The following is a 15,298-nucleotide window of genomic DNA, read 5'->3' as shown; positions in this document are numbered from 1 at the left end:
AGAGGTTGCATGCAGCACCAGAACCTGAAGATGACTTGAATGGATGTGATTTTTCAGGTGAAGGAATTCTTCTCTTTTCTTCTTTCGCTCCCGAACAAATCTGCGATAAAAACCTGTTTTTTTTTGTCTGAAAACGGCATGTGAGCAAGATTAAACTGGCTACTACAGATTTTTTGAGTTGTGCCGAGACAAAGGAGAGCATGGCCGTCAATACGGACGTCGACTTCCTCAAGTCCAACCTGGGAGAAGGTGGAGGTGGAGGTGGAGGTGGAGGCGCCCGGCTGGCAGACTTCCAGGAGACGGAGAAGCTCCTGGCAGTCACCACGGAGCCGGCAGGACACGGACTGAAGATGTCCTCCTCCTTCTCCGTCAACATGGACCACCAGGACAAGGGTCCCGAGGCCGACCACAACGGGCCACAGCGTGAACTTGAGGTCGGGCTCGGCGGGGCAGCTGGCGGCCGCCGCGCCCCTTTCGCCCTCCAAAGTCTCCCTCAGCCGCTCCTCCACCGGGAACGCCGCCGTGCAGGAGAGACCCATACCTCGGGACTACTTGATCCTGGTCATCATCTCCTGCTTCTTCCTGGTGTGGCCCGTCAGCATCGTGGCCCTCGTCTACTCCATCATGGTGAGTGATCACTACAGTGAAAAGTACACGCAGAGTACTTTGAAAAGTACTGCAAAATCAACGCAGAGTCCTGTCAAAAGTACTGCATAATCAATGCAGAGTACTGTAAAAAGTACTGAACAATCAACGCAGAGTACTGAGAAAAAGTACTGAGAAAAGTACGGAATAATCAACTCAGAGTACGGTGAAAAGTACATGAAGAGTACTGTAAAAAGTACGGAATAATAAATGGAGAGTCCTGTGAAAAGTGCATGCAGAGTACTGTGAAAAGTACTGCATAATCAAAGCAGAGTACTTGGAAAAGTACTGAATAATCAACGCAGAGTACTTTGGCAAGTACTGTAAAAAGTACTGCATAATCAATGCAGAGTACTATGAAAAGTACTGCATAATCGACGCAGAGTACTGTAAAAAGTACATAAAGAGTACTGTGAAAAGTACTGTACAATCAATGCAGAGTACTGTGAACAGTACTGCATAATCAACGCAGAGTACAGTGAAAAGTACATGAAGAGTACTGTAAAAAGTATGGAATAATCAATGGAGAGTACGGTGAAAAGTACGGAATAATCAACGCAGAGTACTGTGGAAAGTACTGAATAATCGACGCAGAGTACTTTGGCAAGTACTGTGAAAAGTACTGCATAATCAATGCAGAGTACTATGAAAAGTATTGCATAATCAATGCAGAGTACTGAGAGAAGTACTGCAAAATCGATGCAGAGTACTGTGAAAAATACTGCATAATCAACGCAGAGTACTGTGAAAACTACTGAGTAATCAACGCAGAGTACAGTTAAAAGTACATACAGAGTACTGTGAAAAGTACTGTACAATCAACACAGAGTACTGTGAAAAGTATTGCATAATCAACGCAGTGTACTGTGAAAAGTACTGAATTATCAACGCAGAGTACTGTAAAAAGTACTGAACAATCAACGCAGAGTATTGTGAAAAATACTGCACAATCAACGCAGAGTACTGTGAAAAGTACATGCAGAGTACTGTGAAAAGTACTGTACAATCAACGCAGAGTACTGTGAAAAGTACTGCATAATCAACGCAGAGTACTGTGAAAATTACATGAAGAGTACTGTAAAAAAGTACAGAATAATCAATGGAGAGTACGGTGAAAAGTACGGAATAATCAACACAGAGTACTGTGAAAAGTACATGCAGAGTACTGTGAAAAGTACTGCATAATCAATGCAGAGTACTGTGAAATGTACTGAATAATCAACGCAGAGTACTTTGGCAAGTACTGTGAAAAGTACTGCATAATCAATGCAGAGTACTATGAAAAGTATTGCATAATCAATGCAGAGTACTGAGAGAAGTACTGCAAAATCGATGCAGAGTACTGTGAAAAGTACTGCTTAATCAACGCACAGTACTGTGAAAACTACTGAATAATCAACACAGAGTACTGTAAAAAGTACATGCAGAGTACTGGGAAAAGTATTGTACAATCAACACAGAGTACTGTGAAAAGTATTGCATAATCAACGCACAGTACTGTGAAAACTACTGAATAATCAACGCAGAGTACTGTAAAAAGTACATGTTGAGTACTGGGAAAAGTATTGTAAAATCAAGATAGAATACTGTGAAAAGTACTGAATAATCAACGCAGAGTACTGTGAAAAGTACTTAACAATTAATGCGGAGTACTGTAAAAAGTACTGAACAATCAACGCAGAGTACTTCAAAAAGTAATGAACAATCAACGCAGAGTACTGCATAATCACCGAAAAGTCCTGTGAAAAGTACTATATAATTAATGCAGAGTGCTCTAAAAAGTACTGAATAATCAACGCAGAATACCGTAAAAAGTACTGTATAATCAACATAGAGTACAATGAACAGTACTGTATATTCAACACAGTACTGTAAAAAGTACTACATAATCAACACAGTGTACTGTGAAAAGTACACGCAGAGTACTGTGAAAATACTGTACAATCAACGCAGAGTATTGTGAAAAGTACTGCATAATCAACGCAGAGTACGGTGAAAAGTACTGTATAATCAACGCAGAGTATTGTGAAAAGTACTGCATAATCAACGCAGAGTACTGTGAAAAGTACTGCATAATCAATGCAGAGTACTGTGAAATGTACAGAATAATCAATGCAGAGTACTGTGAAAAGTACTGCATAATCAATGCAGAGTACTGTGAAATGTACTGAATAATCAATGCAGAGTACTGCGAAAAGTACTGCAAAATCGACGCAAAGCACTGCGAAAAGTAACATTTGGGTAATGTTACATTTTTCCATGCTAATTAAGCAAGAGGGCGGCGCTCAAAAGCACAGTAATACTCCACTTTTGAAAACACGTTAGCACGATGCTAATTTAAATTGGATTTTCCATACACATGCTACAGATTAACATTAGCGATTTTACATGCCAATTTCAACACCTCGAAAATCGGTCATGAAACGTACAACTAAGATGCATTTTACCATCAAACAGCTGGTGTGTAATAAGTACAATACTTACAGTATAAACACTTTGTGGGACTGAACGGAAAATAAAGACTGTACACTGATGTCTAGAGGGCGCTAATGTGTTTTAGCAGTTATAGCCTGTACTACGCAGTGATCAGAGTACTTACTACAGTATTATGCATTGATTACAGAGTACTTTTTACAGTACTAGGACTTGTTGAAAGACTACTTTTTATAGTACTAGGCATTGATCAGTGTACTTATTACAGTATTATGCATTAATTACAGAGTACATTTTACAGTACTATGCCTTGTTGAAAGAGTACTTTTTATAGTACTGTGCATTGATCAGTGTACTTATTACAGTATTATGCATTGATTATACAGTATTTTCTACAGTACTATGCCTTGTTGAAAGAGTACTTTTTATAGTACATTGCATTGATCCGTGTACAATTTACGGTATTATGCATTGATTATAGAGTACTTTTTACAGTACTATTCTTTAGTGTACTTTTACAGTACTAGAAATTGGCCGGTGTACTTTTTACATTACTATGCATTGATTATAAAGTACTTTTTACACTACTATGTGTGTATTTTTTGTAGTACTATGCCTTGTTCATAGAGTACTTTTTATAGTACTATGCATTAATCAGTGTACTTTTTACAGTAGTATGCATTATCTTTGAGTACCTTGAAGGTAGAAAAGCGCTATACAAGTAAAACCCATTTACCATTATAGAGTACTTTTTATAGTACGATGCATTGATTATACAGTATTATACATTGATTATACAGTACTTTTTACAGTACTATGCCTTGTTGAAAAAGTATTTTTTACAGTACTGCGCATTAATCAATGTACTTTTCACAGTACTATGCACTGAATAGAGTACTTTTTACAGTACTATGCATTGATAGTACTATGCCTTGTTAAAACAGTACTGTTTATAGTACTGTGCATTGATCTTTGTACATTTTACAGTATCAATCATTGATTAGAGAATACTTTTTACAGTTCTATGCTTTATAGTGTACTTTTTAAAGAACTACAAATTGACCAGTGCACTTTTTACAGTACTATGCTTTAATTATAGTGTACTTTTTATGGTACTATGCATTAATAGTGTACTTTTCACAGTATTATGCACTGATTATAGAGTACTTTTCACAGTACTATGCATTGATTATAGAGTACTTATTACAGTACTATGCATTGATTATAGAGTACTTATTACAGTACTATGCATTGATTATAGAGTACTTATTACAGTACTATGCATTGATTATAGAGTACTTTTCACAGTTATGCACTGATTATAGAGTACTTTTCACAGTACTATGCATTGATTATAGAGTACTTATTACAGTACTATGCATTGATTATAGAGTACTTTTCACAGTACTATGCATTGATTATAGAGTACTTATTACAGTACTATGCATTGATTATAGAGTACTTTTCACAGTACTATGCAATCATCATATAATACAAATGTACTTTTACATTTATCTTTTATTCGGGCTGGAGAAAAAAAAAACAATACTTAAACTTAGTAAGTGTGGAAAAAATGTGATAATTTTAATACAAATGTGTTCAGTTGAACAATTAATTGTAACATAATTGTGTTTTTATATGTTTTTTGGTTTGAAAAATGTAACTACTTCCTAAGGCAACATATTGGAGTACACCCACTACTGCCATCCAAAGTCTTGGAATCAAAACTGCATGTGAACTCTATCATAGAGTACTATGATAGAGTAAGGAGGGGATTCACATGGCCCCCATTCGTCGCGGTTTACCTGACACATGGAACGTGACAAATGTGTTTTTGTGGCAATTCCAACTCTGACCACAACGTCAGTTGCTATGTAGAGTGGCACTTTTCATCGTTTTCGGGAGACTTCCTCCAGGAATGGGGCCATATGAATCCCTTACCTATTGCGATACTTGCAAATGAGACTTGGGCGATATAACAACTGGACAGCACATTTATCATTATAAGCTCACTGTTAAATAAAAAAAAACATATATATATATATATATATATTTGTCTGATAAAACACCTATTAACACACACTAAAAGTACCAACATTGTGTGCTGTTAAGTAATGTACAAATAAAAGTACCCATCCCTACTTGTGTGTTTATTGTTAATAAATGGTAGGAAGCTTCTTGTATATGAACTATAATGAATTGCTTTTCAAAATAAAAACAGTTTCTCACACAAACAGCCAAAGAAAGCTGATCATCAATTAGATTGGCTGGGTGGAGTGTTCCCTGTGTGCATAGATTTACAGTATTTGCCAACAAATACACTATAATTCATCATCTAGCCGGGTGGCATCCAAATAAAAAGACCCCTTGATACAGATTTGGCTCGCCCTGCAATAGACTGTCTCTCGTGAACTCACTGACATTCACAAGTCAGGTGCTTCTTAATGGCGTCTGATAGTGTGTGTGAGAGAGTGAGAGTGAGGGAAAGAGAGAGAGAGAGAGAGAGAGAGAGAGAGAGAGAGAGAGAGAGAGAGAGAGAGAGAGAGAGAGAGACAGACATTGACAGAGAGCCGATAGACGCAAAGTGAAGGAGAAGGAAACTAGATCTGGCCACTAACTCGATAGAAGGCGATAGAAGTCAATTTAGTTTGTGTGCTGCTGAGAACGGACTGCAGCAGTTTGCATCCTCTCGCTTCTCCTGCGGGTAAAAGCAGTATCACACACACACACACACACACACACACACACACACACACACACACACACACACACACACACACACACACACACACACACACACACACACACACACACAGGTTATCATGTGGAATGGGGACCAGGTTGTTGTTCGTAACTTGTGGGGACCACCCTTTCTACAGGCTGTGGGGACCAGGTTGTTGTTCGTAACTTGTGGGGACCACCCTTTCTACAGGCTGTGGGGACCAGGTTGTTGTTCGTAACTTGTGGGGACCACCCTTTCTACAGGCTGTGGGGACCAGGTTGTTGTTCGTAACTTGTGGGGACCACCCTTTCTACAGGCTGTGGGGACCAGGTTGTTGTTCGTAACTTGTGGGGACCCCCCTTTCTACAGGCTGTGGAGGCATAAAAAAAATTAGGTCTAATGTCCACTGCCCAGTCAGCTCATACACGTCTTTAAATCTCTAGATTGATGAAGTAATGTGCTGATCATTCCTACTGCCAGGATTACAAATATTCCACTTTTCACTTAGGCATCTTCAGAATGGATCTGACTATCATTTAAAAAGGTTTCCCTTTAGGCGACCTGTTTTTTTGGTCCCTATACCGTCAGAAGTCCCTTAAAGGTGACTGTGTAAACAGAGCAATGTCCCCATTATGTAAGCCTTGCCAGAACACACACACACACACACACACACACACACACACACACACACACACACACACACACACACACACACAGGTTATCATGTGGAATGGGGACCAGGTTGTTGTTCGTAACTTGTGGGGACCACCCTTTCTACAGGCTGTGTGGACCAGGTTGTTGTTCGTAACTTGTGGGGACCCCCCCTTTCTACAGGCTGTGGAGGCATAAAAAAAAAATAGGTCAAATGTCCACTGCCCGGTCAGCTCATACACGTCATTAAATCTCTAGATTGATGAAGTAATGTGCTGATCATTCTTACTGCCAGGATTACAAATGTTTCACTTTTCACTTAGGCATCTTTAGAATGGATCTGACTATCATTTAAAAAGGTTTCCCTTTAGACGACCTGTTTTTTTGGTCCCCATACCGTCAGAAGTCCCCTAAAGGTGACTGTGTAAACAGAGCGATGTCTCCATTAAGTAAGCATTGCCAGAACACACACGCCCACGCCCAGACACACACACACACACACAGGTTATCATGTGGAATGGGGACCAGGTTGTTGTTCGTAACTTGTGGGGACCACCCTTTCTACTGGCTGTGGAGGCATAAAAAAATGAGGTCAAATGTCCACTGCCCAGTCAGCTCATACACGTCTTTAAATCTCTAGATTGATGAAGTAATGTGCTGATCATTCTTACTGCCAGGATTACAAATGTTTCACTTTTCACTTAGGCATCTTTAGAATGGATCTGACTATCATTTAAAAAGGTTTCCCTTTAGACGACCTGTTTTTTTGGTCCCCATACCGTCAGAAGTCCCCTAAAGGTGACTGTGTAAACAGAGCGATGTCTCCATTAAGTAAGCATTGCCAGAACACACACGCCCACGCCCAGACACACACACACACACACAGGTTATCATGTGGAATGGGGACCAGGTTGTTGTTCGTAACTTGTGGGGACCACCCTTTCTACAGGCTGTGGAGGCATAAAAAAAATGAGGTCAAATGTCCACTGCCCGGTCAGCTCATACACGTCTTTAAATCTCTAGATTGATGAAGTAATGTGCTGATCATTCTTACTGCCAGGATTACAAATGTTTCACTTTTCACTTAGGCATCTTTAGAATGGATCTGACTATCATTTAAAAAGGTTTCCCTTTAGACGACCTGTTTTTTTGGTCCCCATACCGTCAGAAGTCCCCTAAAGGTGACTGTGTAAACAGAGCGATGTCTCCATTAAGTAAGCATTGCCAGAACACACACGCCCACGCCCAGACACACACACACACACACAGGTTATCATGTGGAATGGGGACCAGGTTGTTGTTCGTAACTTGTGGGACCACCCTTTCTACAGGCTGTGGGGACCAGGTTGTTGTTCGTAACTTGTGGGGACCACCCTTTCTACAGGCTGTGGGGACCAGGTTGTTGTTCGTAACTTGTGGGGACCACCCTTTCTACAGGCTGTGGAGGCATAAAAAAAATTTGGTCAAATGTCCACTGCCCGGTCAGCTCATACACGTCTTTAAGTCTCTAGATTGATGAAGTAATGTGCTGATCATTCTTACTGCCAGGATTACTATTGTTTCACTTTTCACTTAGGCATCTTCCGAATGGATCTGACTATCATTTAAAAATGTTTCCCTTTAGGTGACCTGTTTTTTTGGTCCCCATACCGTCAGAAGTCCCCTAAAGGTGAATGTGTAAACAGAGCGATGTCTCCATTAAGTAAGCAGAACACACACACACACACACACACACACACACACACACACACACACACACACACACACACACACACACTTCCTGTCATGAGAATGGAATCATGTAAATGAGGTGAGGGAGAACACAGGTTTACATCATGTGATCAGCGTGGAAGGAGGCTCCGGTTGCAGGTAAACACCCTATGGTTGCGTTCAAGGAACACCATCTTATGGCAATCAATGACAAGGCGCTTCATGGGAAATATTTCCGCACACGAAATCCGAGCGCCTTCCCGCGCCGCCACGCAGGAAGAACACTGTGGGAGATTTCCCGAGATATTGCAACTGGCCACCATCGCGCTAGAGATGGGTACCGCTCACATTTGAATCAATACGGTAGCAATTTTTTGTGTGCATTATTAAACATGATTGTTTTTTTTATTATAACATTTACATTTTTTTTTGCAACATTTAAAAATTACCCGATTATGATAACTTCAGTCCATCTTGTTTATTATGACATTACAGAGTCTTATTTGCAAGTAAGACATTCAGTTGCAAGTCCAAATTTTTAGATGGTAGTAGTGTACATTTGTGGTGTGGTTTTTATGTTGCGCCCTAAAAAGTATTAATACTGTAAGTATTTTACTTAATACACACCTGGTGCTCGATTGTAACGTGCATCTTATTTGTAGTTTAGCAAATTAAATAATCAGTAATATGTCAATAGCCAGCCAATACTTATTGGATTGGTTTAAGTTTATTTTGAACATGTTTTTAGTCACAATATGATGCATCATACTATTTATATATTGTCATTTCTCTTTACAACATGTCTGAAAAAGGCTAGAAAGAAGCAAAGCGGCGGCATAGCTCGGTTGGTAGAGTGGCTGTGCCAGCAACTTGAGGGTTGCAGGTTCGATTCCCGCTTGTGCCATCCTAGTTACTGCCGTTGTGTCCTTGGGCAAGACACTTTACCCACCTGCTCCCAGTGCCACCCACACTGGTTTAATTGTAACTTAGATATTGGGTGTCACTATGTAAAGCGCTTTGAGTCACTTGAGAAAAGCGCTATATAAATATAATTCACTTCAGTTCAAAAAGCTTCTGGTTGAATTTTTGACACCACTCCTCTTGACAAAATTGGTGCAGTTCAGCTAAATTTATTGGAATATATATATTATATATATATATATATATATATATATATATATATATACATATATATATATACACGTATATATATATATATACACACATATATATATATATACACACATATATATATATATACACATATATATATACACACATATATATATATATATACACACACACACACACACACACACACATATATATATATATATATACATATGTATATATATATATATATAATTTAAAAAAATGTTTAAGAATATTTTTTAAAATATGTTTTTAGACCAGCTCTATGCTTACTCAGTATGCATACTCATCATTCGTCAGCAGCCAAGAGGAGTTTTTGTTACCTGTAACCTGTTTTGAAAATATTTATTAAAGTATAATTTTTATACTAAATAACATATTGCTCGAATCGGCTCGAATCGAACCGTCACCCGAAGAATCAGAATGGTGTATAACAATCATTTGACCTTAATATCATATAGCATGAAACTGACCTTTCCAACTTTAAAACAGTACCCCAGCAAGAGCACAAAAAGCAGACTGATACATCTCTATGATGTCTTATATGATATTTACGAGCAAGCGAGGCCACACGCGAGCAACTCGTATCGTTTCAGATGGCTGGCAGATGCTGGCTCGGTGAAGCTAACGCTGAAGACGTGCAGCCAATTACAGGATTAGCGAGGCGGGGGTGATGTGGTTTTTTTATTGCCAAGGCCGGCCTATCCCGATACGGGCGAGAGTCGGACTGCAGTAGGGCGTTATCGCACACTCTGCAGATTCACTGGTGAAATATGGGTTCACTGCACAGCGGTGTGTGTGTGTGTGTGTGTGTGTGTGTGTGTGTGTGCATAGGTGAATGAGTTCTAAGATTGTCAGGGTGCATGTAAGGTGGCCAGGATTGATAGAAAATCTTCCAATCTAAAATTTGTAGAAAAAATTTAAAAGACACGCAAAAATATCAATATAACAGACAGCATATAACAACAATGAAATAAGACATACTTGGTACTACCGACGGACTTCGGTGTATACCAACTAAAGTACCGAATTAGGAAGGCGACCCTAAGTGATGGTCATGAAAGTTGCAGTGTGATCCATCAAGACTGAAACTGTTCTGTGGCCGCTGTTTTGCGCCTTTTTTTTGTTAGTATGTCTAGAAACTGCAAACCAGAAGTTGCGTAAAAATATCAGAGAGAAAACTTACGTGTGTCAACATATATGGACTGTCAAAAATGTAAATATAGTTTCAGCAATATCAATCAATGTTTATTTATATAGCCCCAAATCACAAATGTCTCAAAGGACTGCACAAATCATTACGACTACAACATCCTCGGAAGAACCCACAAAAGGGCAAGGAAAACTCACACCCAGTGGGCAGGGAGAATTCACATCCAGTAGGACGCCAGTGACAATGCTGACTATGAGAAACCTTGGAGAGGACCTCAGATGTGGGCAACTGGGGGGGTTGCCCAGAGGGGGCAATGGATGTCGAGCGGGTCTAACATGATACTGTGAAAGTTCAATCCATAGTGGCTCCAACACAGCCGCGAGAGTTCAGTTCAAGCGGATCCAAGACAGCAGCGAGAGTCCCGTCCACGGGAAACCATCTCAAGCGGAGGCGGATCAGCAGAGTAGAGATGTCCCCAACCGATACAGGCGATACATGTATTAATTTTTTATCTGATGGATGACTCAAGGGGACGGATTAAAACAAATTAAATTGATGCGTTTTGGTGTCTGCTTGTGTTTTTTCTTTTAATAAAGATATTTTTTTATTTAAAATATATATTACTAATGATATGTTGTAGAAAATGCCGGGGATTTAACCCAGGGCCGGTAGCCAATTTTTTGTAGTGGAAAAGTCAGAATCTTAAACAGGGACAATCGAGAGTTTGTTACAACAGTTTTAATTACTCACAATCAGATAGTACAAAGTTGGATTGAATCAATATGAAAACAGACAGTGTCTCATGAGACGAAAGATGGTGCACCCTCATGAGGGAATTAAGTAAGAGCGCACACCAGGCTTGGTCTTCCCTTCTTATTTATATGCTCCATGTGATGGTGCACCCTCATGAAGGAATTAAGTAAGAGCGCACACCAGGCTTGGTCTTCCCTTCTTATCTATATGTTCCATGATGACCTAATTTGTATCATAAAAACTTATATAACTGTCCAATGTTCAGGGTGAATTGACCTCTCATGTCGTACCACCCCCCAACTTGGTCAGTGTGACTTGACGTCTTATGTCGTGTCCTTCCCAATTTATCTAGGTGAAAGTTACCCAAAACAGATTTAGGACAGAAATTAGCCACTACATCCTGTATGAAATTTTTTTTTTTTGAAAAATGCATTTTCTTGTGTCTGGAACATTCTCGCATTTAGTGCCAACTTGTACCATGAGCGGTAAAAATGCGGCGAAAAAAAGTGGCAAAGTTTTAAGACAAAGTGACAGGTAGGAGCATGATAACATGAATATGCAGTAAATGAGTGTCTCCATGGTGAAGGCCGCGTGGCACACGCAAAAACCTAATTTGAGTAGAGCGGTCTGCACCAGTTATCAATTTTACAAACACGCCACAAGGCCAATAATTTGCAGTTTAATTAACACAATGGTCGAGTAGCTTGAGCATCGCATTAAAGGCTTAGTGGCCACATGCGTGGACAGCACCTTTTAGCTCTTATTTCCAAAATTATGTACACTACTGAATTGGGGTCTTATGGCCACTTATGTGGACACTTATACTGCCATCTGGTAGGGTCAGAAGAGTATAACATACAATGGAATTTGAGAGGAAAAAAGTGTAAAAATAAGAATTAGCATGTTTACTAAACATGAAGTACACGTTTGTGTACTTATGGACTAAGTACATCATATCAAAAGATGATTCTTAGTTTTTATTCTAATTAGGGTCCAATAAGCCTAAATAGCAAAGAGAAATAAAAAAAAAACATGTAAAACAAGAACTTGGGCCTTAAGAGGTTAAAACAAGTGAGAGCGAGTGGGGAGTGTGAGCAGAAAATGTCGTATTGCTATTTTGTTCCTGGGTGTTCTAGTCATTCGAATAGAGAGAGAAGAAATAATTTCACAGAGTTCTGAAATAAGTGGTTCACAAAGGTAATAAAAGTCAGGGAAAAAACTAAATGTCTCTTAAATATATCACTTATACAATCGGACCATGCTTGTGTCTGCAGTGATCACTTTGTAAAATGTTTGAACATTTGATTTGTTTGAGAAACTTTCTGTGATGTAATCGAGTTTATTCTCGAGTATATTATTAGTGTTTGAGAGCAGAACTAAATGTAAAAAAGGACAAGAAAGTACCAATGATTGTCAAACACACACTAGGTGTGGAGAGATGATTCTCTGCATTTGACCCATCACCCTTGATCAGCCCCTGGGAGGCGAGGGGAGCAGTGGGCAGCAGCGGTGGCCACGCCCGGGAATAATTTTTGGTGATATGGTGTGGATATGGTGGAAGTTTGAAAAATGGCCAATTATTTTTGAATGGGAAAAATGTCCCGGAAAATCTGGAATTCTGGGAAATCCTGGGAATTTTTGGAATTTGTCAAGGGAAAGCCGAATAGGCTGAAGAGTTTGAAGTTGGAACGGTTTGAATCGAATGAAAAATGTGGAGAAGAATAATAATAAGTTCAACTGGAAAATTCCCATGGAAATGTTAATGGGCCTGCTATTCGTGCCCTGGACCTCTGACCAGGGGTGCTTATTAGATGGTGCCGAGTGCAAGCTAAGGTTAGCATGCTAACAGTTAGCTTGTGTTACATACCAAGTTATATGACTAAGGTGTATGGCTGGGGAATTGGAGTAAAAAGTGTATAATTATCAAAAAAATATGGAAGGTAGACCAGGACAAAAACTGGAGAAGATTAATAATAAGTTCAATAATAAATACATTAATTTTGGTGTAGAAAAACATAATTTTTTGAATGCTTCGGAGCATTCATTCACATTATAAGAATAAATACATTAATTTTGGTGAATGCTTTGGAGCATTCGCACAATAAGAATAATTGGATTCATTTTGTTGTATGCTTTGGAGCATTCACACAATGAGAATAAATAGATGAATTTTGGAAAATACCTTTGAGCATTCACACAATAAAAAAATAAAGGAATTTTGGTGAATGCATTGAAGAATTCACACAATAAAAATAATTGGATTCATTTTGGTGTATGCTTTGGAGCATTCACACAAGGACAATAAATAGATTAATTTTGGAGAATGATTTTGAGTATTCACACGATGAAAAAAAATAAAGGAATTTTGGTGAATGCTTTGGAGCATTAGATAGATAGATAGATAGATAGATAGATAGATAGATAGATAGATAGATAGATAGATAGATAGATAGATAGATAGATAGATAGATAGATAGATAGATAGTACTTTATTGATTCTTTCAGGAGAGCTCCTCCAGGAAAATTAAAAATTCCCGCAGCAGTGTACAGAGTTGAGATCAATTTAACAGTAAAAGTAAATAATGGGGTTATGATAGAAACAAAATAGAAAAATATTACAATAAAAATAAAAAGCAACAATGACAATAGAAATATAACAGTAAAATAAGAATATAACAAGAGAATCTAGGCAGTAGTGACCATGTTATGAAAACAACATTCACACAATAAGAATAATTGGATTCATTTTGGTGTATGCTTTGGAGCATTCACACAATAAGAATAAATAGATGCATTTTGGTGAATCTGTGGAGGATTCACACAATAAGAATAAATAGATGCATTTTGGTGAATCTGTGGAGGATTCACACAATAAGGATAAATAGATGCATTTTAGTGTATGCTTTGGAGCATTCACACAATAAAAATAAATAGATTAATTTTGGTGAATGCTTTGGAGCGTTCACACAATAAGAATACATAGATTAATTTTGGTGTATGCTTTGGAGCATTCACACAATACAAATAAATAGATGCATTTTGGTGTATGCTTTGGAGCATTCACACAATACGAATGAATAGATGAATTTTGGTGAATGCTTTGGAGCGTTCACACAATAAGAAGAAATAGATTAATTTTGGTGTATGCTTTGGAGCATTCACACAATGAGAATAAATAGATTAATTTTGGAGAATGCTTTTGAGCATTCACACAATAAAAAAAATAGAGGAATTTTGGTGTATGCTTTGGAGCATTCACACAATATGAATGAATAGATGAATTTTGGTGAATGCTTTGGAGCATTCACACAATAAGAATAAATGGATTAATTTTGGTGTATGTTTTGGAGCATTCACACAATGAGAATAAATATATTCATTTTGGTGAATGCCTTGGAGCATTCACACAACAATGGCTATATCCGTCGCATCAGTGTGACAATTTGTACACCCAGATGCATTCTGGTGATTTTTATGACTACATCACTTTAAGTCCCGGTGAAACTTGATTACCCTAACATTAGTTTGGCGTAACATTCCCTCATTATTTCTCATTACGCTGCCAATTAGCGGCAGGCACGCCCTGTGCAGTCGTTGAGACAGTAAGGATGTGAGATGGAGAAAGGTTGGCATCCGGGGAGCCAACGGTGTGAATGGAGCTGAGTCAGTCCCATCAATGCACCACAGTAAACTCTCAGTCCAATTATAATTTATGAGCTCCAGCGCATTTTATTGCTCCCGAGGAAGAAAGAGCTGCCGTCGCGCGTGGAGCGGATTTGATCGTCGGACCACATTGAGTGGTTTGCAACTTTAATGGAGGTTTTAATGTAACAACAGTGAGTCTGAAAGCTCTGCGAGCAGCCCCTGAAGGCTTCTCAACACCCGGCCCAGGGAAAAGCAGATAACCAACTTTGGGGGTTCCTTCATGATTTTAGTCACAAACTGATCTCTTTTCTTTGGCCTGGAACAGAGTGAGGACAGGTTTTGGTCACCTAAGGTGAGAACTTGGAATTCTGATCATCAACGACGTGTTTAAAGAAGACACATGACGGCAATTCACAATGTCGCTATGGTAGCCA

At 38.9% G+C, this 15,298-nt stretch overlaps 1 protein-coding gene across 1 annotated transcript in view; it reads left to right on the top strand.

The window, feature by feature from the left end:
• The first annotated feature begins 8 nt into the window (after positions 1 to 8).
• trarg1a (trafficking regulator of GLUT4 (SLC2A4) 1a) overlaps positions 9 to 15,298 on the top strand; it is a 32,015-nt gene continuing 16,725 nt past the window's right edge. The window contains 2 exon segments of the mRNA XM_061919486.1: positions 9 to 413; positions 415 to 627. Of these exon segments, the coding sequence (XP_061775470.1) occupies positions 201 to 413; positions 415 to 627 (426 nt within the window). The 5' untranslated portion in view covers positions 9 to 200.

This window comes from Nerophis ophidion, linkage group LG13, assembly GCF_033978795.1.
Source record: "Nerophis ophidion isolate RoL-2023_Sa linkage group LG13, RoL_Noph_v1.0, whole genome shotgun sequence".
Lineage (NCBI taxonomy): Eukaryota > Metazoa > Chordata > Actinopteri > Syngnathiformes > Syngnathidae > Nerophis > Nerophis ophidion.
Note: the sequence above shows the minus strand (reverse complement) of the source record. Positions and strands in the feature narration are given on the sequence as shown.